This window comes from Ranitomeya imitator, chromosome 9 (assembly GCF_032444005.1).
Source record: "Ranitomeya imitator isolate aRanImi1 chromosome 9, aRanImi1.pri, whole genome shotgun sequence".
NCBI classification, from domain to species: Eukaryota; Metazoa; Chordata; class Amphibia; order Anura; family Dendrobatidae; genus Ranitomeya; species Ranitomeya imitator.
Genome location: NC_091290.1, coordinates 47,683,275 through 47,696,637, shown reverse-complemented (window position 1 = coordinate 47,696,637; position 13,363 = coordinate 47,683,275). Strand labels below are relative to the sequence as shown.

The 13,363-nt window shown below is 39.9% G+C and overlaps 1 protein-coding gene across 2 annotated transcripts in view; it reads right to left on the bottom strand.

Annotated features, from left to right (window-relative positions):
• Positions 1-13,363, bottom strand: part of MUC2 (mucin 2, oligomeric mucus/gel-forming) — a 98,458-nt gene that overhangs the window by 18,218 nt on the left and 66,877 nt on the right. For both annotated transcript variants that reach the window (XM_069739320.1, XM_069739321.1), the window contains 8 exons: positions 9,771-13,106; positions 5,727-6,148; positions 4,162-4,336; positions 3,819-4,066; positions 3,310-3,493; positions 613-817; positions 351-526; positions 190-259 (listed from right to left, as the gene is read on the bottom strand). In XM_069739320.1, coding sequence (XP_069595421.1) covers positions 190-259; positions 351-526; positions 613-817; positions 3,310-3,493; positions 3,819-4,066; positions 4,162-4,336; positions 5,727-6,148; positions 9,771-13,106 — 4,816 coding nt within the window. The remainder of the gene's footprint in view (positions 1-189; positions 260-350; positions 527-612; positions 818-3,309; positions 3,494-3,818; positions 4,067-4,161; positions 4,337-5,726; positions 6,149-9,770; positions 13,107-13,363) is intronic.

Below are 13,363 nucleotides of genomic sequence, written 5' to 3'. Positions count from 1 at the left end.
CCACGAACGAATATAGACTTTATTATCCCCTTTAAAGACCTTCCCCTTTTACTTGAGGGCCATGAACCGGGTGGAAGCACCGTGACCTCGCCTTTAAGTGCGACCGGACCCGGTGCCGAGTACCCTACGGCCCTGACGGACGACTCATATACACATATAGGAAATGAATGTATGTTTTTTAACACTTACGTGGTTGCACATGTTTTAGGTAAAGCTTGGCCACAGGCGTTGTAAACTTTGTGAGAGGGGCAGGACATAGCTGGAGTAAAGGAAAACCATCCATTAATATTAGTTTGTCACTCATCTGCTTATCTGTTTGGAAAAGCCATTGTTACAAAGCTAAAACTTACTACATTCTGAAGTTTGAGATCTCCAGTCAATGCAAACACCTTGATCCCCGCAGAGAAAAGCATATTGCTGCAAGCTGGTGCATTCAATGTTGGAGTTTGGAACATGACAGCTATCATAATTACATGCCTTGTAGAAGTCGTTAGGTGACATAGTCTTGTGGCATTTCTTAAAGGGTCTGTAAATTGGAAATACAAAAAAAATATTCAGGGCCAATTGATGCAACTGATATCATGTCTCAATAAAATCTCATAAAATTCTTACTCTTGCAAAAGAAGTTCACATAAAGGTGATGGTTTGCATTCTGTTGAAGGCACTGTGACTTTAGGGGCAGCAGTTGGTTTTAAGTGATCGCATTGAGGTTTCCTTGGATCTGACACAACCCAGGAATCAGCCATGATTTCACAGTTTGAGATAACGGTACCATCAGGCAGCCGGCAATCATCACTTCTGTTGTTGGTGCAAGTACCTATAAAGGATGGATTTATGTGAGTACAATTTATGCTATAATAACTAATATAAACTAATACTTTAGATTTACAGTGGCATAATGTAGAGAGAGAGATTCCAGCGATGTGTCACTTACTGGGCTGCTTGCTGTAGTTTTGATAAAAACTTTTTGTCTGCTGTAGGTTTACCAGTTCTCTAAATGCTGAGCTCTGTATAACCCCACCCACACTGTGCACAGGCAGAAAGCTGCCAATCAGTGGTGGGGGCGGAGGTATACAGAGCTCATAAATATGGAGGACTACCTGGCTGTGGGTTTGCTAGTTCTCTAGTGATAATCTCCTCTTGATAAAGTGTTTTAATCAAAATTACAGCAGCAGCCCGGTAAGTAACACATTGCTGGAATCGGGGTCTCTGTCTTTACAGTATGCTGTTCTCAGATTAGTTGGCAAAATCTTGGTGACAGATTTCCTTTAATTAACCCCTTCATGACCCTAGCTTTTTTCGGTTTTGCGTTTTCGTTTTTCACTCCCCTTCTTCCCAGAGCCATAACTTTTTTATGTTTCCTTCAATATGGCCATGTGAGGGCTTATTTTATGGGGGACAAGTTGTAATTTTGAACAACATCATTGGTTTTAGTATGTCATGTACTAGAAAATGGGCAAAAATTCCAAGTGCGGTGAAATTGCAAAAAAGTGCAATCCCACACTTGTTTTTTGTTTGGCTTTTTTGCTAGGTCCGCTAAATGCTAAAACTGACCTGCCATTATGATTCTCCAGGTCATTGCAAGTTCATAGACATTTAACATGTCTGGGTTATTTTTATCTAAGTGGTAAAAAAAATCCAAACTTTGCTAAAAAAAAATTGCTCAATTTTCCGATAGCCCTGGCGTCTCCATTTTTTGTGATCTGGGGTTGGGTGAGGGCTTATTGTTTGCATGCCGAGCTGACATTTTTAATGATACCATTTTGGTGCAGATAAGATCTTTTGATCGCCCGTTATTGCATTTTAATGCAATGTTGCGGCGACCAAAAAACTGTAATTCTGGCGTTTCAAATTTTTTTCTCACTACGCCGTTTAGTATCAGGTTAATCCCTTTTTTAATTGATAGATTTGGCGATTCTGAGCACGGCGATTACAAATATGTGTAGGTTTGATTTTATTTTTATTGTTTTATTTTGAATTGGGTGAAAGGGGGGTGATTTAAACGTTTATATTTTTTTCTTTTTTTCATATTTTTTTAAAACATTTTTTTTTTACTTTTTGCCATGCTTCAGTAGCCTCCATGGGAGACTAAAAGCTGGCATAGCCTGATCGGCTCTGCTAAATAGGAGCGATGCTCAGATCGCTCCTATGTAGTAGAATTGCTGCATTGCTATGAGCGCCGACCACAGGGTGGCGCTCACAGCAATCCAGCATCAACAACCATAGAGGTCTTCAATAGACCTCTGTTTGTCACGCCGGTGCATTGCTGACCCCCGATCACTTGAAGTTTCCGGCCTGATGGCCAGAAGCGCTAGTTAAATGCTGCTGTCAGCGTTTCACAGTGGCATTTAACTAGTTAATAGTGGCGGGTGGATCGCGATTCCACCCGCCGCTATTGCGGGCACATGTCAGTTGTACAAAACAGCTGACATGTCCCGGCTTTGATGTGGGCTCACTGCCGGAGCCCGCATCAAAGCGGGGGTTCTGACCTCGAACGTACTATCCCGTCCGAAGTCAGAAAGGGGTTAACAGAGAAACTAATAAGAATTTTGGATTTTTCGGTGAGACTTATTTAAAGCTTTATCTTATGTTCTTCTTCATTAACTAAACCTTGTCTTGTGATATATGCAATGCATTGTGGAGAAGCCCACTACTTTAACATTGATGACGTATCCTTAGGCTAGGTGATCTATGTCTTACACCTAACACTCCGCCGATCAGCTGTTATCGGTGTTGGGCTACTCATTTTCCGCTTACTCCATCTACTTGTAGTGGCCAACACAGGGTACTATACATCTGCCTCCTATTCATTTGAATAGTGCCGTACCAAGCCACAATGACAGCGATAACAGCTGATCGGTGGTGTTGCCGGGTATCGGACGCCGGCCAATCAGACATTCATGACCTATCCTAAAGATATATCATCAATGTAAAAGTAGTGGACAACCTCTTTAATGGGAACCTGTTTTCAGATTTCTAGTTGTTGAAAACATTTCGAAAGGTAACATAAATGGCGGAAATTTGTGGAACTACAGAAAACGTTACATAAGCATTTTATAGGTTTGATGTGAAAGTGCGTCACTAATGAAAAGTTTCAGATTACATGCATAAAATAATTTGTGCATAAGCTGGTGCACTACAACATACAGAAATTAACAGATCATGCATCGGTGGACAACAATTTTGTGATAACTACTGTAGATTGGAAGTAGAGGCAAGAGATGACTCTATGTACAATGAGCGTTGTCGGAATTTACCAAAGTAAATCGATACAAGAGTTTAAGAACTATCTGAAAAGAGGAAACTTACCACACTGTCCTTGCGTCTTGTGTCCAAAAAGTCTGAAGGGCAATTTAACCGAGAAAGACAAACCATTGTATGTGATATTAGCCTCTAACTCTGGTATTTCCACAACATAATTGATGCCGGATTTATACACTTTCACCCCATATTTTTTATAGGGCATTCCTACAATTTCATCATTTACAAGAACCTAAAAAAATGTAAAAAGTTAACAGGATAAAGTGGAAAAGTTTAGAAAGCAAGTGCTTTTTAGAGGATCTACTGGATAAAATCATTCAATAGGTGTTGACCTTCTCCTAAAGATATCTAGATATTCATATGAACATCTCCTTAATCCATCCATGCAAAGTGTTAACCATGTATGGCAATGAGGCCATCCTAACTGCTAGCAAAGTTACATTTGGTCAATTATTACTAATCTTTCATACATGCCTTTTATCTTCTAGTTTATGGAACTATTCCACTATGAAATGACTACTTCATCATCTGACATATACTCCATTGGTCCTTCCTACCTCTAAATGTATTGGCGTCAAGCTCTTTGCTTTGATGCGTATCAGCTGAGTTTCATGGCTGATAATGATGTCACGAGGGCAGGAGACTCTGTCTCGTGCTCCGCAATCATAGTTATCGATGTATACTCCAAAATTGTCAAGCCGCTTTTCAATTTCCTCCACTAGAGTATAGGTGCAGTTTCCTTGATAACTATAATAGGTACCGTCAAATGTGACATAATGGGGATCTCCCCAGCCAGTGCAAACACCTAAATGGAAAAAATGATGATAAGTTAGGAAATATTAGATTACATATGGTTTGAAAAATCAAAATTATGTCATGATCCAAAAGAGAGACACTCACAATCACATTCCCAGTGCCAGCAGCAAAGGTCATCATCTGGTACAGCTATTGGTTGAAGTCCATTAGCACATGTGGGTTTAGGTGGTGGTTCACACTTGAGTTCAATGATCTCTACTGTGTTGTTTTCCAGACACCTAGCCATGGTACAGTTACATAAAATCCAGGTTTCGTTATGCTGGAAAAATAAAAAGATATGCGTATAGTACACCTGGAAGTGATAGGTATAAATCAAATATAAGTTATCTAGACCTGTAAAGCTAACAAGAAGGCATCCTTCAAGTCAAGAAGAAAGAAAATGTCAACATCATAGCAAATGAGACATAAAACTCTCTGCCACATGATGTTGTGATGGTTGATTCATTGAAAAAGTTCAAGAAAATCCTTCATGTTTTTCCTGAAAAGTATAATATTACAGGTTATGGGTTCTAGATTTATGCAGCTGGGACACTGATCCAGAGATTTATTCCCATTGATATTTTGGAGTTGGGAAGAAATATTTTGCCCAATGTGGAGGAAATTGTCTCTCATTGAGTTGACTGCTTTCCTCTGAATCAACACATTGGGATTAGAGGATGGATTTGATAGACTTGTGTTTTTTTTCATCCTTAGTAAGTAGCACAAATAGGGTCTTATCCAACAAATAATTATGAAAAATGTAGGCAATTGTGCTAACTTGATCCATAATTTAATGCGTTTTTGGATCGGTGTTCAGCTGGTGAACCACGGGTTGTCAAACCAATGAAATGAAGATTTTGTGGATACCTTCTACACTGCTGATTATTGAAGAAGTCAGTTATCAGGAATTTATTAAACACGAGTTTTTTATTAAATGCATTTTGAAGTGACAGGCGCTTCTTCAATATGTGATTGTTCTTTGAGGAAGAAGTGCCTGTCAGTTCGAAAAGCTTGTTTAATAAATTCCTGAAAACCGACGTCTTCAATAATCGGCAGCATGAAAGTTATCCACAAAAATCTCCATATCTTCATTTTTTTTCATCCTTGTCATCTATGAAGTTATAGATGTGAGCAAATGTATGTGCCCTGTTACTAGAATATATCTAAGCATAGACGTCTGACAAGTTATGAGCAGCTCGGAAAAGAGGTAGCATAAAAAGTTGAGCAAAAAGAGAGGATCAGCTCAACAATTTGTAGAAATACCCCAAACTGTTAGGTCTATCCAAACTTTTAAGACATAGGAACAATGAAGGAGCAGAGGTGCTTGTGGTTACAATTCTGGACCCATCTCCTTTTGTCTCCTTTTTGCTTTTTTCGTTGAGTTACCTCTATACAACGACAACCTAATTGCCAGTTAATTTTTAAAGATTCACAGTGCCTCATGGATGGGGAATTAGGTAAATTTATCAAAACATTTTTATTTGATTTTTTTTGTATTTCATTTCTTGCATTATGGTTAGTGCTAATTGTATTCTGGGAAATCATAAAAATCTAAGTGAGTATATAACATTGCACTGCAGTCTTACTAGAAAAATGGGACTGTAAAGGGCCATCAGCTTCACTCATGAAGATAAATAGGAAAAAAAAATATACGTATTAAATTCACTCACCTCACGATATGGATCAAATGGACAACCAGGTTTCTTGCTTGTGGAAACAACCATGGATGTAGTTGTGGACTTTTTTGTAGTGGTTGTGGTTGGTGTAGTGGTAGACTCTTTTGGTGTGCTGATGGTAGATGTTGTGCTTACTGGTGTTGTTGTTATCTCTGGTGTGGGAGTGCTTTCTGTTGTTGTTGTTGTGGTGGTGGTGGTAATTGTTGTTGATGTGCTTCCTGGTGTAGAGATTTCTGAAGTGTGTGTTGTAGGTCGAGTGGTGGTTAATTCAGTAGTTATTTCTGGAGTAGATGTCGAAGAAATCTGGGTGGTGGATGAGTAGCAATTCCAGTGATTAACATGTATAGTGCATTCCATGGTGCAAATAACTTCATAGCACCAAGTCTCATTTGCAACACCAGAAGCTACCGTTTCACCTGTAGTAGAAAAATAGAACGAGAATTTTTAGAACCAATAGGTAACTTCTAGGTGTGTTACAAGTGAAAAAAAATTAATTTTGCATCTGACTGTTAATGGGTTTCCTGCTATAAACAGTTAGTTGACCACTATTACATTTCTTAAAGCAGCTATCACTTTTTGTAGTGGATGAAGTGGCAAATTCAACTAATTACGCTGCTATATGGGATATACTATGTAATGTATTTCAGTTGACAGTACAATTGAAAGAGATCATTTTAGTTTGATATTTAGAAGTATAACCTGTCATTAGGACCATCAATGAACTGGAATCATGTGCCACAAGTTCATTAAAAGGGTATCTGTACTTTTAAGCAACGTTTCAGAAAAAGCTCATGTGTATACGTGTGTACAGTACATGAGGGATAAAACTATATTTGGCCATTATATGACTTATATCCTGCAGAGTTGTAATAGAGCTCTGCTTGATGTTTATTTCTCTCTTCTGCCTGTTTCCTCTCCCTGCTCCTCATTTCTCCTCCTCCATAGAGGATAATGGACCATGTTACATAACACCTGCAGTCCGTCTGGTCTGATCAAGGCAGACTTGAGGAGGGTTTTCAGAGTGGTGAGTTCAGTAGTCAAGAGGGAAGGGATAAGTGGGAATGAAGCTGATTTTTAGGATAAGATATATTACAAGTCTCTTCTATTTACCTGAGCTATTGAATCATGCAAAGTTGGTTGAAACTACAATTCTTTTGTACTTGATTGTCCACCTTTTAATGGTGCTTTAACCATTATGGGCTGATTGATTCTATAACGTATGTTTATAGCGGTTGGAATTCTGCTTTTTCTCTCATAGACAGTCTAAAATCTTATGCCGGTGAGCAGCCTCCACTAGGGGGAGTTTATTAGGCCGGGGTCACACTAGCGTATTGCATCCGATGCGAGATCATCGGATGCGATATGCTAATGACACTCGGCTCCTGCTCGCAGCAGAGCAGGAGCCGAATGCCATGCGTCTGTGCTCCGATTCTCTCGCACAGGGAGGATCGGAGCACAGCTGCGGAGGAGGCGGAGAAATGAATTTCTCCATCTCCTACATTGCTGGGGTCCACTTATAGCGCACATCACTCGGATGTTATCCGAGTGGTGTGCGCTGTCTCACTCGCAACCATAGATTATATGGGTGCGAGTGAGCCGAGAGTTTTCCTCGGTCCGAGACAATCGCAGCATGCTGCGATTGTCTCGGACCGAGAAAAATGGCCGACAAAAAGTCGGCTGCTAGGAGCGGCCCCATATGTTAACATTGGTCCGAGTGCAATGCGATTTTTTTTTTTATCGCATTGCACCCGGCCGTTTTAAACACCAGTGTGACGCCGGCCTTACTGCTGTGCCAGTATACAATAAACCTCTATGCAGTAAGCGCCTATGTTTCACCTAGTGTTGTCTTAAGAAATCAATCATTTTATTACTTAAAGCAGATTTGTCACTATAACATCCTGCTTTATTCTACTAGAATTAGAAACAATTGTGTTCCATTTCTACAAAAATCCTACAGGAAGATTAGAGCTTATTCACACTTCTCTTTTCTGGATATCCAGTGAGTACATGTCTTGCACTGAGGAGAGGCTTCCATTGTGCCACTCTGCCATAATGGCCTGACTGGTGGAGGGCTGCAGTGATAGTTGACTTTGTGGAACTTTATCCCATCTCCCTACTGCATCTCTGGAGCTCAGCCACAGTAATCTTGGGGTTCTTCTTTACCTTTCTCACCAAGGTTCCTCTCCCACAATTTCTCCGTTTGGCTGGATGTCCAGGTCTAGGAAGACTTCTGGTGGTCCCAAACTTCTTCCATTTAAGTATTATGGAGGCCACTGTGCTCTTAGCAACCTTGAGTACTCAAGAAATTCAGTTTTAACCTTGTCCTGATCTGTGCATTGCCACAATTCTGTCTCTAAGTTCTTTGGCCAGTTTCTTTGACCTCATGATTCTCATTTGGTCTGACATGCACTGTGAGCTGTGAGGTCCTATATAGACAGGTGTGTGCCTTTCCTAATCAAGTCCTATCAGTTTAAAGAAACACAGCTAGACTCCAATTAAGGAGTTAGAACCACCTCAAGGAAGTTCACAAGGAAATGGACAGCATGTGACTTAAGTATGAGCGTCTGAGCAAAGGGTCTGAATACTTATGGCCATGTGATATTTCAGTTTTTCTTTATTTAATACATTTGTAAAAAAATCTACATTTCTGTTTTTTTTTCAGTCAAGATGGGGTGCAAAGTGTACAATAATGTGAAAAAATGAACTTTTTTGAATTTACCAAATGGCTGCAATGAAACAAAGAGTGAAAAATTTAAAGGGGTCTGAATACTTTCCGTACCCTCTGTAAGTGCAGCCCCCATCTTTCCCACCAATTCTTGCAAATATCTGACAGGTAGACAAATAAAGGCAGACCCGTGAGTTCCCTGGATTTTTTCTACAAAGCTAATAGTCAGTATTCTTGTGCCATATATCACAGAAGTCCATTGAGCTTGAATTTACTATTTTCTAACCTTTGATTTTATAATGACAGATCTGCTTTATTTCAATGGTTATGGGATAGAATGAAAATGGTTTTTAACATGAGTAGGCATTCAGTAAATTTGATGGCTAATAGTAATCTTTTTTAAGTTTTAGATCATTTGGACTGCTTACAGTATGATCGTCAGAATTCACCATTCAGTTATTTATTTTAATCCCACGGTCAAAGCATAATTTCATTATCGGAACTAATATATACCTATGTCTCCTTTACTTATTGATGTACGATTGCTGTTATACTCTTTCTGTTGTAAAAAAAAATTTAACTTTGAATTTGAAAAAAATTATATATATTTAAAGTACAAAAAATGCCATAAAGAAAAGAAAAACATCAAAATGCCAGAAATGCCATTTTTTGTAGCCATATGTTCCTCAAGAAAAGGTAATAAAAAGTAATGAATTTCTTCACCAGACTTGGAGGGTTTTTTTCCCCAGGTTTTCCGTACAATACATGAAAGTGTAAATTGCGTCACTCAACAGTACAGCTTTGTCTGGCAAAAAATGAACCGTAAGATGGCTACATCAAAGGATAAAGAAAAAGTCATGATTACGACTCATGGAAAAAGGATAAGGAAAAACAAAAGCAAAAAAAATGAAAGGGGTTAAAGTCGTGTTTAGTGAATATACAAAGTTTGAGCAAATTTTCAAATGCAATGCAGAGGTGATAACTTTGAAGGCCGGACTGCTTCCCCCACTCTACCCCATCGCCAGAATTGCAAATCTCTTGCTCAATAGATGAGTGGAGGGGCCATTGAGCATGCATACAACCACTCCATTCACTGTCTATGGCACCAGAGGAGATAGTCAAAACAGCATTCAGTTAGCTATCTTCTGCAGTGTTAGAGATATTAAATGGAACAGTGCCATTCATGCTTGCCCACTGTTCCACTTCTATTTTGTTGATAAGGGGAGTCCTGCTGTTGGATCTCCTCTACATCACCTATTTTATGTTTGAAAGTCTTAATTATAAGTACATTTTAAATAAAAAATGTGTGAACACCGTTATTAGTATTAAATTGGCTTTAAATGTAGAATTTTACAGATCTGGCAACGACCTACCTGGTGGATATGGTTTTCCGTTGTACAAACAGACACATACAGTGGAAGACTTGATGGTTGTTTCAGTGGAGGTGATGATTACTGGAGTTGTTGTAACAGAACTAGTAGTTGTAGTAGGGGTGGTAGTAGTGATGATTTCTGGTGTTGTAGTAGGGATGGTAGTAGTGCTGATTTCAGGTGTAGTAGTAGTTGTGGTTGTAGTAGTGGTAGTAGTAGTACTGATTTCAGGTGTAGCAGTAGGGGTGGTTGTAGGTAAAGTAGTAGTACTGATTTCAGGTGTAGTAGTATGGATGGTTGTAGTGCTGGTAGTAGTACTGATTTCAGGTGTAGTAGTAGGTGTGGTTGTAGTACTTATCTCTGGTGTATTAGTGGGTCTGGTTGTGGAGGTGGTAGTACTTATTTCAGGTGTCATAGTGGGTGTGGTTGGAGTAGTGGTAGTGGTACTGATTTCAGGTGTGGTTGTAGACATAGTAGTACTGATTTCAGGTGTAGTTGTAGTGCTGATTTCAGGTGGTGTAGTAGTAGGGTAGGTTAGAGTGGTCGGTGGGGTTGTAGTAGTGAAAGTTGTGCTAATTTGAGGTGTAGTAGTAGGGGTGGTTGTAGAGGTAGTAGTACTGATTTCAGGTGTGGTTGTAGAGGTAGTAATAGTGATTTCAGATGTGGTAGTAGGGATGGTTGTAGTGGTGGTAGTTGTGCTGATTTCAGGTGTTGTAGTAGGTGTGCTTGTTGTTGTGGTAGTTGTGCTGATTTCAGATGTAGTTGTAGGAGTGGTTATAGAGGTAGTAGTACTGATTTCAGGTGTGATAGTAGGTGTGCTTGTGGAGATAATAGTACTGACTTCAGGGGTGATAGTAGGGGTGGTTGTAGTTGTGCTGATTTTAGGTGTAGGAGTAGGGGTGGTTGTAGAGGTAGTAGTACTGATTTCAGGTGTGATAGTAGGTGTAGTTGTAGAGGTAGTAGTACTGATTTCAGGTGTGGTAGTAGGGGTGGTTGTAGTGGTGATACTTGTGCTGATTTCAGGTGTAGTAGTAGGGGTGGTTGTAGAGGTAGTCGTACTGATTTCACGTGTAATAGTAGGGGTGGTTGTAGAGGTAGTAGTACTGATTTCAGGTGTGATAGTAGGGGTGGTTATAGAGGTAGTCGTACTGATTTCAGGTGTGGTAGTAGGGGTGGTTGTAGAGGTAGTAGTACTGATTTCAGGTGTGGTAGTAGGGGTGGTTGTAGAGGTAGTCGTACTGATTTCAGGTGTGATAGTAGGTGTAGTTGTAGAGGTAGTAGTACTGATTTCAGGTGTGGTAGTAGAGGTAGTTGTATAGGTAGTAGAACTGATTTCAGGTGTGATAGTAGGGGTGGTTAAAGAGGTAGTAGTACTGATTTCAGGTGTAATAGTAGGTGTAGTTGTAGAGGTAGTAGTACTGATTTCAGGTGTGATAGTAGGTGTAGTTGTAGAGGTAGTAGTACTGATTTCAGGTGTGGTAGTAGAGGTAGTTGTATAGGTAGTAGTACTGATTTCAGGTGTGGTAGTAGAGGTAGTTGTATAGGTAGTAGAACTGATTTCAGGTGTGATAGTAGGGGTGGTTGTAGAGGTAGTAGTACTGATTTCAGGTGTAGTAGTAGGGGTGGTTGTAGAGGTAGTAGTACTGATTTCAGGTGTGATAGTAGGGGTGGTTATAGAGGTAGTCGTACTGATTTCAGGTGTGGTAGTAGGGGTGGTTGTAGAGGTTGTCGTACTGATTTCAGGTGTGGTAGTAGGGGTGGTTGTAGAGGTAGTCGTACTGATTTCAGGTGTAATGGTAGGGGTGGTTGTAGAGGTAGTAGTACTGATTTCAGGTGTGATAGTAGGTGTAGTTGTAGAGGTAGTAGTACTGATTTCAGGTGTGATAGTAGGTGTAGTTGTAGAGGTAGTAGTACTGATTTCAGGTGTGGTAGTAGGGGTAGTTGTATAGGTAGTAGAACTGATTTCAGGTGTGATAGTAGGTGTAGTTGTAGAGGTAGTAGTACTGATTTCAGGTGTGATAGTAGGTGTAGTTGTAGAGGTAGTAGTACTGATTTCAGGTGTGGTAGTAGGGGTAGTTGTATAGGTAGTAGAACTGATTTCAGGTGTGATAGTAGGGGTGGTTGTAGAGGTAGTAGTACTGATTTCAGGTGTGATAGTAGGGGTGGTTATAGAGGTAGTCGTACTGATTTCAGGTGTGGTAGTAGGGGTGGTTGTAGAGGTAGTAGTACTGATTTCAGGTGTGGTAGTAGGGGTGGTTGTAGAGGTAGTCGTACTGATTTCAGGTGTGATAGTAGGTGTAGTTGTAGAGGTAGTAGTACTGATTTCAGGTGTGGTAGTAGAGGTAGTTGTATAGGTAGTAGAACTGATTTCAGGTGTGATAGTAGGGGTGGTTAAAGAGGTAGTAGTACTGATTTCAGGTGTAATAGTAGGTGTAGTTGTAGAGGTAGTAGTACTGATTTCAGGTGTGATAGTAGGTGTAGTTGTAGAGGTAGTAGTACTGATTTCAGGTGTGGTAGTAGAGGTAGTTGTATAGGTAGTAGTACTGATTTCAGGTGTGGTAGTAGAGGTAGTTGTATAGGTAGTAGAACTGATTTCAGGTGTGATAGTAGGGGTGGTTGTAGAGGTAGTAGTACTGATTTCAGGTGTAGTAGTAGGGGTGGTTGTAGAGGTAGTAGTACTGATTTCAGGTGTGATAGTAGGGGTGGTTATAGAGGTAGTCGTACTGATTTCAGGTGTGGTAGTAGGGGTGGTTGTAGAGGTTGTCGTACTGATTTCAGGTGTGGTAGTAGGGGTGGTTGTAGAGGTAGTCGTACTGATTTCAGGTGTAATGGTAGGGGTGGTTGTAGAGGTAGTAGTACTGATTTCAGGTGTGATAGTAGGTGTAGTTGTAGAGGTAGTAGTACTGATTTCAGGTGTGATAGTAGGTGTAGTTGTAGAGGTAGTAGTACTGATTTCAGGTGTGGTAGTAGGGGTAGTTGTATAGGTAGTAGAACTGATTTCAGGTGTGATAGTAGGTGTAGTTGTAGAGGTAGTAGTACTGATTTCAGGTGTGATAGTAGGTGTAGTTGTAGAGGTAGTAGTACTGATTTCAGGTGTGGTAGTAGGGGTAGTTGTATAGGTAGTAGAACTGATTTCAGGTGTGATAGTAGGGGTGGTTGTAGAGGTAGTAGTACTGATTTCAGGTGTGATAGTAGGGGTGGTTGTAGAGGTAGTCGTACTGATTTCAGGTGTTATAGTAGGAGTGGTTGTAGGGGTGGTAGTTGTGCTGATTTCAAGTGTAGTAGGGGTGGTTATAGCGGTTGTTATGATGGTAGCTGAAGTGGTGGTCGTATCTTTCTCTAGCAAAATAAGAGAAAAAAGTATATTCTTTATTAATACATTATAATAAATGGTATAAACACATTATTCGTCTGGCAGCGGTAAACATTTTGCAGTTTTGTTGCTGTATATTTTATTTTATCTATTTTTTCAAATAATGTAGTTTTGTGACAATAAAATCTAAACAGTGTTTGTGAAATTATCACATCCCATCTGAATATTTATTATTTTCCCCAAAGATAATAGTGGATAATAGTGGAATAGTGTAAATAATTTA